This window comes from Emys orbicularis, chromosome 22 (assembly GCF_028017835.1).
Source record: "Emys orbicularis isolate rEmyOrb1 chromosome 22, rEmyOrb1.hap1, whole genome shotgun sequence".
Taxonomy (NCBI): Eukaryota; Metazoa; Chordata; order Testudines; family Emydidae; genus Emys; species Emys orbicularis.
The window spans coordinates 5,769,681-5,783,976 of NC_088704.1; the positions used below are offsets into that span (position 1 = coordinate 5,769,681).

At 58.3% G+C, this 14,296-nt stretch overlaps 1 protein-coding gene across 1 annotated transcript; it reads left to right on the forward strand.

Annotated features, from left to right (window-relative positions):
* Positions 1 to 5,028: 5,028 nt before the first annotated feature.
* TMEM82 (transmembrane protein 82) lies at positions 5,029 to 12,208 on the forward strand. Its single transcript, XM_065421466.1, has 6 exons — positions 5,029 to 5,116; positions 5,200 to 5,272; positions 7,562 to 7,736; positions 9,817 to 10,225; positions 11,226 to 11,413; positions 12,086 to 12,208. Exons 1-6 carry the CDS (start codon positions 5,029 to 5,031, stop codon positions 12,206 to 12,208), a joined length of 1,056 nt encoding a protein of 351 aa, XP_065277538.1.
* Positions 12,209 to 14,296: the final 2,088 nt, after the last annotated feature.

Below are 14,296 nucleotides of genomic sequence, written 5' to 3' on the forward strand. Positions count from 1 at the left end.
CTCTAAGCCTTAATCTCACCCTGCCCTAGTGCCCGGCAGGCGCTGGGTGCTACTAAACCAGTGCTGCCTGCTCTGTGCAGGGGTCACCAGCTCCCAGCACAGTGTTCACTTCTACTCAGCAGATGCTGGAACCACAGCCCCAGCTCCGGGCCGCTTGCCGCAATCAAATAAAAGATTTTTTTCTATTTTCTTATTTTTACATCTCTCCAGCGGGTTTTAATTTTGCTGCTGAACCAGGTTCCTTTCCCTCTTCCCTGTGCCAGCCACCTGCTTCTGGGAGTACGGTGCCCAAATCACACCCGCATCACACCCATCTCAGTGTGCTGCCAGTGAACACTGCTGGGGGGAGATTTGGGGACGGGCCTCCTGGCTGGGAATTTCAGGCACCAGCAAGTTTGAACTGATGCAGGGGCATCTCTGGTTTTGCCAAGGGAACATGGCAGCAGTGGGCTCTCCCTGTACCCTCACACCCGGAAAAGGAGATGAGATCACTGCAGCAGTAAGGAGCTGGGAGCTCTTGTGACAGATTTCGATTCCCCCCACCCTTGGGCCAGCACCACCAAAAAAAACCCGTCCCCACACGACGGCGCCAACCGCCCCCCGATGACAGTGCCAACCGCCCCCCTCCCCAGACGATACCCACCCCCAAGATACCAGGGCTGCCCTTGCACTAGGCCTTCAGAGGGGCACTAGGATGGGGTGCAGGCTGGGAGATGAGCTTTTGAGAATCTGGCCCTTAGCAGAGTCAACTTTAACAATCACGCCGAGACTTGCTCTGAGCAGGGGGAGCCGAGGGGCCAGTAAACTGCTGTCAGCCCCTGGGTCCTGCCTGCACGGCTTCCCCGGCCATTGTAGCTGCCCGGGGTGGGGCAACTGTGCTCCCCATGAACACAGTCCGGCTTTTTGTCCCCCTCTAGTGGCTAGACTTGTGCCTAGAGATTTATGGGGGTGCTACTCAGGCAGTAAAGCTGTAGGCGTTAGCTCGGGAGGTCCCAGGCTCAACCCCCGCTGGCAAAGCCCAGCCACGGGAGATTGTTAGAAATACGCCGGTGCATACAAGGCTTAAAGACTGCACTGGCCCTAGAGAACTGAGCAGCACTGCAGGGCCCTGCGGTGCAGTGTTGACCGTTAGCCATGCAGGTTTGGGGACGCTTTCGCTCCACCCCCATACTTGCCCTGTATGGGAGCAGCAGGCACCCTGCCCCGCGGCCTGAGGGCACACCCTGCTCATTCTGGCTCCTGCGTCGGCACCTGGAACAGGGATTCTGCAACTGGAATTAGTGATCAGGTCCCCTGCATGAGCCAGACTCGAATCCAGCTCCCCCGGTGCGGGGATAAACAGCAGGAATGACAAGTCTCAGGGGGTAGCCGTGTTAGTCTGTATCCACAAAAACAACAAGGAGTCCGGTGGCCCTTAAAGACTGACAGATTTATTTGGGCAAAAGCTTTCGTGGGTAAAAAACCCACTTCTCCAAATAAATCTGTTAATCTTTAAGGTGCCACTGGACTCCTGATTGTTTTAGCAGTAATGACGTATCTCTGGCTCTTGCTGTCCAGGGAGCCAGGCCACAGTGTAAGAAGGGACCCTAGCTGAGTGTCGGTGTATTTTGTGGGGGGAAAGGAGGTGATCAAATCCAGAGGGGTGCTCCAGGGGAAAGCGCAACGAAAAACCAGTGCAACGAACCGGGCCCATCAGAGCAAGGCCAGGCACTGAGCCCCTTGCTGGGGAAGTGGAAGGGCAGAGCCCTGACTTTGGCGTGTGAACAGGGCAGTGCCATGCAGACAGCACGGGAGTGCAAGGCCAGAGAGCAGGAGAACTGGGTGGGGAGCAGCCATCTGGGGGGCCCGGAGATCGGTGCTGGTAACATGGTGCCCGCCAGGGGCCGCTTAAGATGCTCCTCCCCGTGGAGTGGCTCAGCTCAACCACAAGGAGTCCAATGTCCCCGCAGGGGGCAGCTCCCAGCCCATAGGGCGCCAGTTAACGGGGAGCACGTCCCCCTCCTTCCCCTGGCCCCACACAACGCCACCAGGACTGGGCACACTGATCTTCCTTACGCAGGGAGTGGGGTGGGGGGGGTCCCGACACCTCAGCCCCAGCACTGCCAGTGCCCCACACTCTGCCCCCCCAGCTTGGGCCCCGCCTGTTCCAGATGAGCAACTCGCTGTCTGGTTCGTAGCCAGGACACGGTGGCAGCGCCCCCAGAGCCCAGACACCATGGCGTTGAAGCAGCAGCTGGGCAGGGGCTAGGGTGCCCAGGCAGCAGAGCCCGTGGGGGCTGGGCACTGACATGGAGCCAGGTGGAGACCCAGCCGCGCTCATGGTGCTGCCAGAAGTAGCCTTGAGCTGCTCAGCACCTGAGCCCCGGCCTTACCTGTGCTGGGGGCGGGGAGCACCCGGGGAAGGGGCAGGGGGCCACTTCCTGCTCCTCAGAGCCCCAGCTGGCAGCTGCCCCCGCCCTCAGGCAGCCCCACCAAGCTGCCGCCCTAGGCACCTGCTAGTCGGCCTCTGGTGCCCGTGCCAGGCTGCACATGCAGCCGGCCAATGCCAGTACTGGCAGCAGGGCAGGCGCTGCCAGGCATTTGTAACCCGCTGGGGAGTGTGTTACGGGCCCCTCGGGGCGGACCCACAGGGGGGAGGCATCTCTCACAGCCCCCAGCTGTGGCTCAGGCTGTAGACGCTTGTGCTTTCAGCCCTGGAGATTCCTAGTTCAGTCCCAGGCCCGTCAGCCATAGTGTGTTCACGCAGGGCTGGGATCCCAGCCTTGGGCACCAGGCACTAAACCGGTTCCTGGCCCTGAGTCCAGGCCTAGCTCACCTGGGTCCCTGTGGACTCCTGCTGCCACCTACTGGGGACATGCAGGAAATGTGACCAATTATACTTCATTGGCATCATGCCTGTGCCCCTGGAGCAAAGGGCATACAGCTCTGCGGAAAGGGGCATGGCCCATAGAATCACCCCCTGGTGCCCTGCCCTGATGCCACCAGCGAGTGGCACAGAAACTCTGCAATATCCAGACCCCCCCCAATTCAGTGCTGGGTTTCCCCTCTGAAAGGGCCCTGAGGCTAGCCCTAGATGGGTTGCTGCTCTAGCCAGTTCCCCCGCCCCTCTGAAAGTTGGGGTGGGGTGGGGGGAGCACTCTGAAAAGGCCAGGACCGTCACTGATTGGCCTCCAGCTGGTAGGGGGTGGCTGGGCTAGAGGTGCTTAAAATGATGATGCTTTATGTGGCCAACACCTATATCAAGCCATGAATAGCCCCATCCACTCCCTGCCCCTTCTGTCAAGCACCCAGCTTGTCCCTTCTAACTCCCCCACCCCCAAATCACAGTCCCACCCCATCCCTCCAAATTTATCCCCCTGCACCAGCAGAAAGTCTTGCAGGACACACACCCTTCAAAGCATCCCAGGGGCAGCTGGGCTGTAAGGCCATGGATGTGGGCTGGAGCAGACCCGCCCAGCACCAAGAATAACTGACACAAACAATTAACCCTCCTGCCCCAAACAGCTCCATGTGCCATAAGGGATGGGGGCCACTAGCCAAGCTGCATTGAGCTGTAGGAAGCTGGCCAGGTCCCAAAGAGGTGACACCTGGCCTCTAGAAGCTCTCGAGGCTTTGCAGGCAGGGCTGCAACTCCGAGCATTGGGGAGGGTTTCCAGTAGCAGGGAGCGAGGTGGGGCAGATTTGGGCTCGTGCCCCCAAAGGTGCCCTGCTCTCCTAAAAACCCAGCTGACTATGATTTGAAGCATGTTCCACTCACGTGCTCTACGATTAGGCTCAGCCAGCAATGAGCCCTGCACAGTGCATGGGTGTTGGCATTGACCCACACAGAGCTAATCACAGGAGCGGGGCCTTCAGCTTGCAGCTCTGAAGGGGTTAAAGTATCCGGGCATCACAGTAATCACTGGTTACTTTAACCAACCACTAAGTCCCTTTCCCTCAGTGTCTGGCCACACTGCTCGAAAAAAAGGGGGGTTAATTCAAACACCCAAATGCCATTGTGATGAGAAACCGACTGAGAAATGTTATATTGGACCATTCACACCTTCCACCCTGGGGCAGGGACGTGTAAACGGAGGGTGGTTCTTTGCCATCATCTTCTCCACATAGATCCCACCTGGCTCGGCAGAAATATCCAGACAGAAGAGAGCAGAGGAAAGGGGGTGAGCGGGACAGAGACCAGCTTTTCCTCTAGTTTCTCTCCCATGTATCGACTCCCGCCCCCACGCTTACATTGATTAACTACACACATGGGGGGCGGGGTCAGGCTTAAAATCACTTTAAGAAAAGAACCAGTTTTTTCCCCCTAGGTGAGCACCAAAACCTGAGCTGATACAACCCAAAAGGGTTTTTTTTTAAACTGGTACTTTGCCACATTTTGGCTGTTTCTGTTTCATGCTCGGAAGCTAGTGGAGAAGTGGGGGTGGGTCAGTTTTCATGCACTACTAACAATATCAAGGACACAAGGAGAGTTTTAATCAGAGGGTCTGGAAGCACTTTAGAAAGGAGGGTGAGCAGCATTTGCTGCATTTTACACATGGGGAAACTGAGGCACAAGCAGCAAAATAACTTGCCCCATATCCCAGGCTTTGAGTTGGTAGCAGAACCAAGCACGGAACCCAACTTCTCCCCTCCATGTTGCCACCGGGCCTGGCTGCCTTAGGCTAGCAAAGCATTGCAGTGTTTGGGTTGTGAAATGGGCAGGGCGAATGCTTTGTGCTGAACAGAAGTCTGTTCCTTGGCTGTGAATGGGGCGACGACTGGAACGATTTCTTTAGCCCAACTGCAGAATGAATTTGCCTGGCTGGGTCCCTTTAACACAGGAATTCCAGGCAACCTTGTGAAGAGCCCTTCCCACTCCCCCAGCCCTCTCTGGCCAGCTGATTGCAGGCAGGGCACATGGAGAATGATTCACCAGCACTCTAGCCCCCTCCTGGTGCCTCTTATCAAACGCCTCTCTGCAGACCTTTGAGACTGACATCAGCCCAGCTCCCCACACCTGGTTCCAAGCCCGCTCAGAGCTGGTGAAAAATGTTCTCCTTTGAGTTCTTAGCCTCCTGGCTCCCTGGCTTCCCCAGCTTGGCCTGGGGTTCCACCCTGCTGGACTCTCTCTTGCAAGGTGAGGTTAGAGCCCTTTACTAGCTTCCCTCGCTGGTCTCCTTGGCTTCCCCAGGACCCACCCGGCTCTTTTCTCCCCTGCAGGGCTAATAGGAGCCTGTGCCGTGTCTGTCCTCTGCAGCCTGGTGAAGATTTATCTCTACATCCAGTGTCTGAAGTAAGTGGGGGAGGAATTGCTCGTCCCAACAAAAATGATTCCCTGAGCAGCTTTGATTTCCTCCAAGCCCTTTCTCCCGGCCCCCGGGGCCCACTGCCCTGCGGGTTCAGTTGAGACGGGCACGCCAGCTGCATGAGTCCCACGTGGTGAAGAATGGACTCTGACGCCTGGCATTAAAATCCAGGCGGGTCGCAGCTTACCAGCCTGCAGCGGGACCATATCTGGCTGCCTGGAATGGCGGGTTCTGTCCCCTGGTATCGGAGCTGCCCCTGGGCCTGGCGGAGGAAAAGCTGTTTGAGTCTCTAGCTCTTTTCCCTTGGGCAGAGCCTTGGAGCTGATTGCAAAGATTAACTGGCATCTGGGGGCTAGGCTGGCCCCCACCCGCGCGCGCGCTCTCTCTCTCTCTCTCTCACTCACACACGCTGGTTACTAGCCTATACAACAAGGGCGTGACACACTTCATGCCTTGTGTAGGCCCAGCTCACTGCACACATCCCTCTGTTCCCTCCCCGCCCCCCGATCCCTGTGTGCTGCCCCCTCATCCCCTTCTACTACAGGGACTCCCTGCAATCCCCCCGCTCCTCCCTCATGCCAGGGCACAGGGTGTCCCCCTCCCCCATAAAATTCTCTCTCTTTCTGCCCTGCATGCCAGGGGCTCTCTGTACCCATATTCCCTCTTCCCCATACCCATGGCTCTGGGGGCCTCCCTTCCCCCCCGCAAGCCCATTATTAATTCCTTCTGTCTGGGCGCTAAGTCATTCTGGGGGTCAGCATGTTAGCCTCTATGGGGAGGATGGGCAGAGCTGGGTTGGGGTGGTGTGACGCTGGATGGTATTCATGGCTGCCCCCCACCAGCTCTTTGATCTGTGGAGGATTGCAAGCCTGGTTGAAGCTGCTGGCTCTGCCAACCACATGACAAGGTCTCCCCCCTCCCCCACTTCCCCCTTTGGGTTTTGCTGACCCCCCCCCCCTCAATAGGGTTCTGCCCAGTGATGCCTAGAACATTCCCTGGCTTTTGGAATTGACCAGACCCGGCCTTCCAAAGCTATCGCGTTATAGACACACGTTCAGGGCCTCTCTTGGCTTGGCCAATGTGTTAGATCAGCTCCCTGGCTGGCCCCACCGTCCTAAGGCTGCCTCTGGGGGCCAGCAGGGGCCAGATACTAGTTACACTTGGGGAAGGGGGGGAAGATTGGCAAAAAAAGAAGTCTTTGTGCCCCACCCCGCAATGCACAGGCCACTCTCCAGGTTGCCAGTTTTGGTTGGCGTTATTCCTGGAGGTTTCATTGCATGAAATGAATCCTGGATGGTTGGCAACCTCTGCTGGTCGAGCTGCTCGGCCCTCTCTGAGAGGGACCCACTAGCGCCCCTGTGGCTGGGAACTGGGTGTCTCTAGGTGCCTATGGGGGTGCACCCCAGAGCCTTTGCCTGCAGCACCGGGAGGAGAAAGCACCAAGCTATCCCTGCACGGAGGGGCTGCAGCCTATTCAACCCAGCCCCAGCTGCTTCTGGAAGGGGTCCCTTCCCTTTCTCCTTGCTCCAGCCTTGGGACATCTGCCCCCCACCCCAACACTGCTCAGGGCAGACCTGCCACCTCAAACACCAAAGGGGAACATCCCCCTCCCTGGCCCTGAACCCTCCACCAGAGTGGACCCGCTCTCCCCCATGGCCAGAGCCCAGGAGATGATCTGTGAGGAACAGCCGGGGGGGGGCTGGGACAGGGGACCTGGTGTAGGTTGAAGAGCTCTGGGAGAATGGGTGGGTAGCTGGGGTGGGGGAAGAGTCTGGAACTGGGTTTCTTTGGGGTTATTATTTACTTTCCGGCTGAGGGGGCCTCTTGTGTGGCCAGAATTCTAGAGTCGCTGCCCATCAGGTGGAGCCAACCCTGGGCAGCTTCGTGTGCCTGGATCTCTTGGGTCAGACCCGAAGACCCACACGAGTCCCGCTGCTCTGTGACGATCTGCCCCTCGTTCATAAGCGTACGGCTGAGGCCTGGTGTCTTTGACTCAAGCTCCTCTCCCCAGAGTCGGCTGCATCTCGCTGGGGCTGGATGTGCAGAGCTGGCCTTTATGCATAAACTAGAGCAGACGGGTAACACTTTGGGATCCTGAACTGCTGTGGTAGTTGTTATTAGCTGCTTTGGATGGAGGACTTGGGGAGCAGGGGGCATCCTCCAGGCAGGAGAGGGGCCTGGATGGACCAAAGGCGAAAGCAAGAAAAGCTGCTCTTGGTTGGAGTAATGGGGGGAGTCGGAGGGCTGATCCTGAGCGTGTCTCTCTCTGTTCCCAGTGACCCGGACAGGCAGAAGGAGAAGGAGACCATCCGCTCCCAGTGGTCCCTGCTGGATCACGTCCACCTCTTTCTACTGACGTTGATCTTCACGGTGGTTGGGTATCGCGTGGCTGCTTTGGTGGTGCTGGAGTTTTCCCTCAGGGCTGTGTCTATGCTGCTGTCCCTGAATAAGGTGAGTCGTCGTCTCTGGGTAAGGGCCTGTGTAATAATCTCCTGATACTCTCTGTAGTCGTGTATGAGCCATCGTTGGGCCTGGACCAGGAGGGTGGATTCCTGATGTATAGTCTAGTGCACTGTAGTAATAACTCACAGCTCTGACAGGACACTTTTCTTCAGTAGATCTCAAAATGCTTAATAAAGGAGATCTGTGTCGTTTATCCCCATTTTACAGAAGGGGAGACTGAGGCAGAGTGGAGTAGAAACTTGCCCGAAGTCACACAGAGCCAGGAATAGAACCCAGGTCTCATGAGTCCCAGTTTAGTGCTCTATTCACTAGGCCACACTGTGCATGGTTCTCCATCTTCCATTTGCCTGTAATATTCCTGCCCCAGGGAGTGTCCAGCCCTAGTTGATGTCTCTGAACACCCCTGCGACTGGCCTGAGGGAGGTGCTGCTGAGCTGACTGATTACTTCTCCAGACCTCGCTGGTCCGAGGACCAAGAGACTAGAGCCAGGAGTCAAATGTTGATCTGCTGAGTGGCAGCCCAGGACAGTGGTTTTCAAACTGCGAAATGGAAGGCACTGGGTCGCGGCAGCTCTGGTCAGCACCATCGACCGGGCCAGTCAAAGGCCCGTCGGCGGTGCTGCCTGGCTAAGGCAGGCTAGTCCCTACCTGTGTGACACCGCGCTACACCCTGGAAGCGGCCAGCAGCAGGTCCAGCTCCTAGGCGGAGGGGCCACGAGGCTCTGTGCGCTGCCCCCACCTTGAGCACTGGCTCCACATTCCCATTGACCGGTTCCCAGGAGCTGGGGGGGCAGTGCCTGCACCTGCTGCTGGCCGCTTCCGGGGCGCAGCGCAGTCCACAGTGCCAGGACAGGCAGGAAGCCTGCCTTAGCACCCCGGCTGCACCACTGACCGGGAGCAGCTGGAGGTAAGCCCGTGCCCCAACCCCACGCCCCAATCCCCTGCCCCAGCCCTGTGCCCCCCCTGCACCCCAACCCCCTCATCCCTGGCCCCACCCTAGAGCCTGCACCCCCAGCCCAGAGCCCTGACCCCCCTCCCGCACCCCAACCCCCTGCCCCAGCCCTGAGCCCCCCCAAACCTGGAGCCCCCTCCTGCACCCCAAACACTGGCCCCAGCCCAGAGCCCTGACCCCCTCCTGCACCCCAACCCCCTGCCCCAGCCCTGAGCCCCCCCAAACCTGGAGCCCCCTCCTGCACCCCAAACCCCTCATCTCTCTGGCCCCACCCCAGATCCTGCACCCCCAACCCAGAGCCCTGACCCCCTCCCACACCCCTGCCCCAGTCCTGAGCCCCCCCCAAACCCAGAGACCCCTCCTGCACCCCCAACCCTGGCCCCACCCCAGAGCCTGCACCCCCAGCCCAGAGCCCTGACCCCTCCCGCACCCCAAATCCCTCATCCCCAGCTCCGTTGGGTCGTGGGCATCAACCATTTTCTTCAACTGGGTTACCAGAAAAAAAAGGTTGAAAACCACCGGCCTAGGGTACTAGCTGCTGGACCACCCTTCCTGGGCAGCGTCAGATGACAGTGATTAGAAGCAAGTGTAGGCCCAGAGGTTTTGCTCATCAGACCGTCCTGTGTCTGGGCTGCTGTGGGATGGGAGCTCCTCGTTTTTACCAGTGCTCCTCCGCCCAAGGGTCTGCAGCTCATAAAACCTCAAGGCAGAGGTCTACGAAGTCCTAACTCATGGCCACAGGCCATGAGAGGGTGTGGATGTGGAGGGGAGGACAGGCAAAGAGATGTTGTGCCAGACATTAGAGGGCAACGGAGAACAAAGGAGCTACCTGTCTTGGGGCAGTCCCTTAGCTCAGGTGGTAGGTGGGTAGCTGAAGGAGCCGCGTTCTGGTCCCAGCGCTTACTCCGCTGTCTTGTGACACCACCATGATCTTAGCTGTGGTGTAACATTAGCCGCCCCAAGTTGGCGGCTGCTCTCTGACGTCTTGAGTGGTTTCCACTTGCTGTGCCGGGGAATTAGACCAGCCACTGGGCTCCGTCTGAAGGAACATGTATAAATAGCCATCCCACGGGCATGTAGCTAACGTGCTGCATCTCCAATGCTCTGCTTCTGCAGGGGGCCCACAGCAGCCAGTTGTACCTGCTGTGCCAGTACTCCCTGGGGTGCGGCATCTCCTGCAGCCTCAGCTACCTCCTGGAGGGGGCTCCCCACCGCAGCTGCAACCTGCTCCTCAGCCTGGGCCTGGCCGGCCTGATCACCTGCTACGTCTGGAGGTTGGCCCGGCACGTCTGCACCATGTACGAGCTCCACAGCAAGGAGCGCTACTGCGGGGTCTGCATCTTCCTGCTCACCGCCTGGCACGGCATCCCCACCCTGCTCTGCAATGCCCTCAAGATCACCTTCGTGGTGGCTGACCTGGCCGCTGTCGCGCTGATCAACAGGGATTTCCTCACCACCTCGGAGGCCATCCGCTTCTGGACGCCGCTCACCATCTGCTACACCCTGCTAGTCATCTACATGCAAGGTGAGGTCCCCGTGGCAGCTGGAAACCAGCTGAGCTCCTTCCTGGCCAGATGCTCCCAAGGCCCCTAGGTTTTTTTGGCAAGGGGATTTGTTTTGTGCACTTCCAGGCATGACGGAGGAACCCCCTGGTCTTATTCGTGGGGACTAACCGCTCAAAACGGGACCTTTAAATGGAGACCTCCCAATGAGCAAGTCCAGCCGTTGGACGCAGGACAAGGGGTCAAGCTGCCCACCAGGGTACGATCAGCCAATGGGAGCTAATTCTGATGATGTGCCGCTTCTGTTTTGCGCTTCGTTGGTGGAGCGAGTGTGGTGGGCGGGAATGTTTGGAACCAGAATGGGACCAAATTCTCTCCTGCTGCTTGTGTAGCGTTGGTAACGCTCAGGCATGTTTCTCTCTCATTCTTAACCTCTGCATTTAGCTTTGCCCTTGCAATGAAGCATTGTCCTGGGAACTGTTCTCACCACCTTGATCCACAGATTATAAATCCAGAAGTGACCGCTGTGATCCTCTCCTCTGACCTCCTGCCTAGCTCAGGTCATAGGACTCCAACGCCTATGATCCATTCTCCGATTTCTGCCAAGGGCAGAGATCTGGACTGTCCCGGGCAGCAGCTCAGGAGCATGGCTTCCTGTAGCCCCTCCCTGGAGGCAGAACAGACGCCAGTTTGCTCTCCCACGGCTGCAATGCGGCTGCAAAGGGCGCGTCTATGCTGACGCGTAGTACGGGACCCTCGGTGCATACTTCAGGTGGCTAGCCCATCCCTCCGCTTGTGCCGCTGCAGCTACTCTTCCGTTCTTAGCACGTTAGTTTGGTCAAAGCTAGTGCAGATATGTCAGCCCGAGCTGGGAGTTACACCTCCAGCGCCAGTGTAGCTGAATCCGATGTCTTAGGAAGGGACCATTTTCCTGGCCATAGCAGCCACATGGCTGAAGCTGCTGCCCAAGCCCAAAGGGAGGGGAGGAAATGGTTCATGCCGTGACCGTTTTGTTCCTGACAGAGGAGCAGAGGCATAACCCCAGCGAGCAGATGGTCTATCAGACGGTGTTTGTGAGGATGGGAGGCTTGCTCATCCTCCTCATGACGGTGGGCCGGTGGATGGACATCATGAACATCTTCATCTCGCTGGTGGGTGAGATCTGGTGCCTGGTTCGGGCAGGAATCATGCTGGACATCTGCCGGGCGCAGGTGAGACTGCCCACGTACCGTAGGCGCATGCTGCGCCTGGAGGAGCACGAGGGCGGCCAGACGCCCTAGTGTTGCCGAATGGTCTCCTGTGTTCCTCGGGGCAAATCCAGCCCTGCCCTGTGCAATCTAACCTCCGAGGGACTGAGAGTCGGCTTGCAAGGGCAGAACTGTTCCCCTGCCTCGGAAATCTCAGGAGAGTCTGCTTGGCACTCGCATGATGGGCTCTGGGCCTCACCGACTCTGTTGAGGGGGAGGAATTGTGGAAGTGAGGGGAGAGGAGAAGGATGTTAAGCACAGCGGGTCGACGGGAACGAGGATGGGTAGCTAAGGGGCTGCCACGGAGGCAGGAGGATGAAGCCAGCAACCAGTTACAATGGAGCCAATGAGAACAACTGTGCCCAGTGCAAGGGCCCAGTTCTCTGGGGTGGAATGACACTGACTCCAGCAGAGACCTGGGCCCCGAGCGTCGGAGGGAGACAGGTAGCAGCTCCTCAGGGCGCTCCTGTCTGGGGAGTGGGCCAAGGCTGTGCAGCTATGGGGCGCAGGTACCTGCCGGTTGGCTTAAGCCTGATGCTGCTTGGGCAGGCTGTGAGGGCAGGCTCTTGGCTGGAGAGGCTGTTCGCTGTCTAATATTTGTGTGGTGGTGGGGGATGGGGTTTTGCTTCTCCGCAGGATTTTTCTCAAAGGTTCCCAGAATCCGGTTCCAGGCAGCCCCAGCCTAGGCCTGAGGCCCATGGCAGAAAATCCAGCTCAGTGACCAGGTCCTCCAGTGGAGGGGCCGGAGCCGAGAGGTGAGGAGGGGGCTGCCATGCTCCAGCGATGGCGAGACAGGCAAAACCCCAGCGACCGGGACTGAAATATGACATTTTAAGCTCCAGGCCGTGCCCGCTGAAGCGGCTTAATTCACATGCCGTACGTGCTCCAGTAGCAAACCAGACTCAGGGGCGATCTGCTGAGGACGTTCTCAAATGGACAGTTGTTTGCACAGTCCCAGGTTAACTACCTAGATGACTCTTTGCTCCCCTCAACCCCCCACCCCCAACACCCTGCGGTTGGTCGAATTGCACTGGTCCCTGGAAATGGGGAGGCCCCCATCGCCCTCCGGGCTGCATCGCATACTGGAGAATGGGAAACCATTCCCCCCCGCACGCCTGGTCTTGAAAGGGTTCACTTTCCCTGCTGGCTCTTTCCAGATTGTCTCTAGCTTGCCCCGACCAGCAGCTCTCGTGGGCTAGTGATCCCAGCCTCTCCGGCGGCCTGAGCTTGCAGTGCTCGTGTCAGGAGCCAGCTGTCCCTGGATCAACCCCAAAGCCAAGTGTCTTGCCCACTGAACTGGTGCATAAGGCCAGTTATGGAGGTGGGTGGCGGGGAAGAGGCCATGATGGATGGGGTGGCTAGGAGAAGCTTGGTCAAAGCCAGACGGGGTTGCTGCTATCAGGTTTTTGGTGGCCTGGGTGGAATGAGTTGGTGGCCAGCTGGATCCATGCACAGGTGTCCCTATTGCCTGACTCTCAGTCCCCATCGGCCCCCTGCTCAGCAGCTGCTAGAGAGTGAATGAGTGTGGGCCTTGCTCTCCTCCTGGAGGTTCCCCCTTCAAGTCAAGGCTGAGGCCCCTTGGCAGGGCAGCAGAGGAGACAAGCTGGGGGATGGAGGTCCAGGCCTGTTAATCCAGCACCTACACACTTCCTGTAAAGAATTCACTCCTAATTCATTGCCAAGGAAATACCCCTCCTCACTGGGTGTTGGTGCAGGTGGGGGCTCCCTCTCATCTCACAGCAGCAGGCAAGCCTTCCCCTCCGTGTGCACCTCCTTAGCGTCCCTCTGTGCCAGGGGCTGGGGTGTCCCTCAGTACCCCTTAGCATCTAACTGTCCCGGGGGCATAGAGCCGTTCCTCAGGGGCTCTGAAGGGGATGAGCCTGCAGCTGGACTGGATGTTTGGATAGCAGGGGCTGGCTCAGCTGGACTGGATCTCTGAATTGCTGCCTTTGTGTGAGGCTGGAGCTGACCTTGAAATTGAGCAGCCCATGATGGGACTGTCCGGACTTCCTGCTCCAGGTTTGCCTCGTCCCCCTGGGCCATGGGTTTGCGCTGTCCCATTCAGGCTCTCCCCGACCTTGCACCTTCAGAACCCTTGGGCCACATCCTCTGGGGCTGTGGTTGCAGTGAGCGCCTGGGCTGGGCTCCAGACACCGTCCCATAATGAGACGTGAGGAGCGGTGCCCATCAGCTTCCCTGTCTAGTGAGTTCGGTGGAAGAGGGGAATCCATGGAGGTTTGTACTGTCAATTGTATGGCCATACGTGAGAATAAAGTGTTTAAAACACACTGAGCTGGAGGGTGGGTGGCTAGCGCCCCGTCCCTCATTACTGCGCTTCTGACTATTTATCATTGGCCTTGGGAGGGTCCTGCCCTGATCAGTGGCAATCAAAGTGACGGGAAATGTTTGGAGCTACGTGGCCTGATGTGCTTCAATCTTCTCTTCACCCCCCGCCAGCCTGCCCTGCCCCTGCCCTCCTCCTCCGGCTGATCGGCATTTGTATCTCACTAGCTTTGGCCTATCCAGCCAAGTAAGATGATGGCCTGGCCCGTGATGTTACCTTCACCCAACATGCCAGTTCTTGGCTCCTACCTTCCACATCAGGCGGGGGTCCTGCAGAACCGTTTCCACTTCTACCGTAAACCCTGCTGCCACCTGTTGTAAACCAGGACCGGAGCGGGAACGGACTCCAGTAGCGGGCGGCTGAGTAGACAGTGCTAGCAAGCCTGGCCTGACTGATGGGTCTCACGGTGGCACTGCCTGCCTTGGTGAGATGGGGGCTGCAGGCCAGGTAGGGATGTGAAATTTTGTGGGGAGTTGATGTCTTGGCTGGGAGAGAAGCTTAAA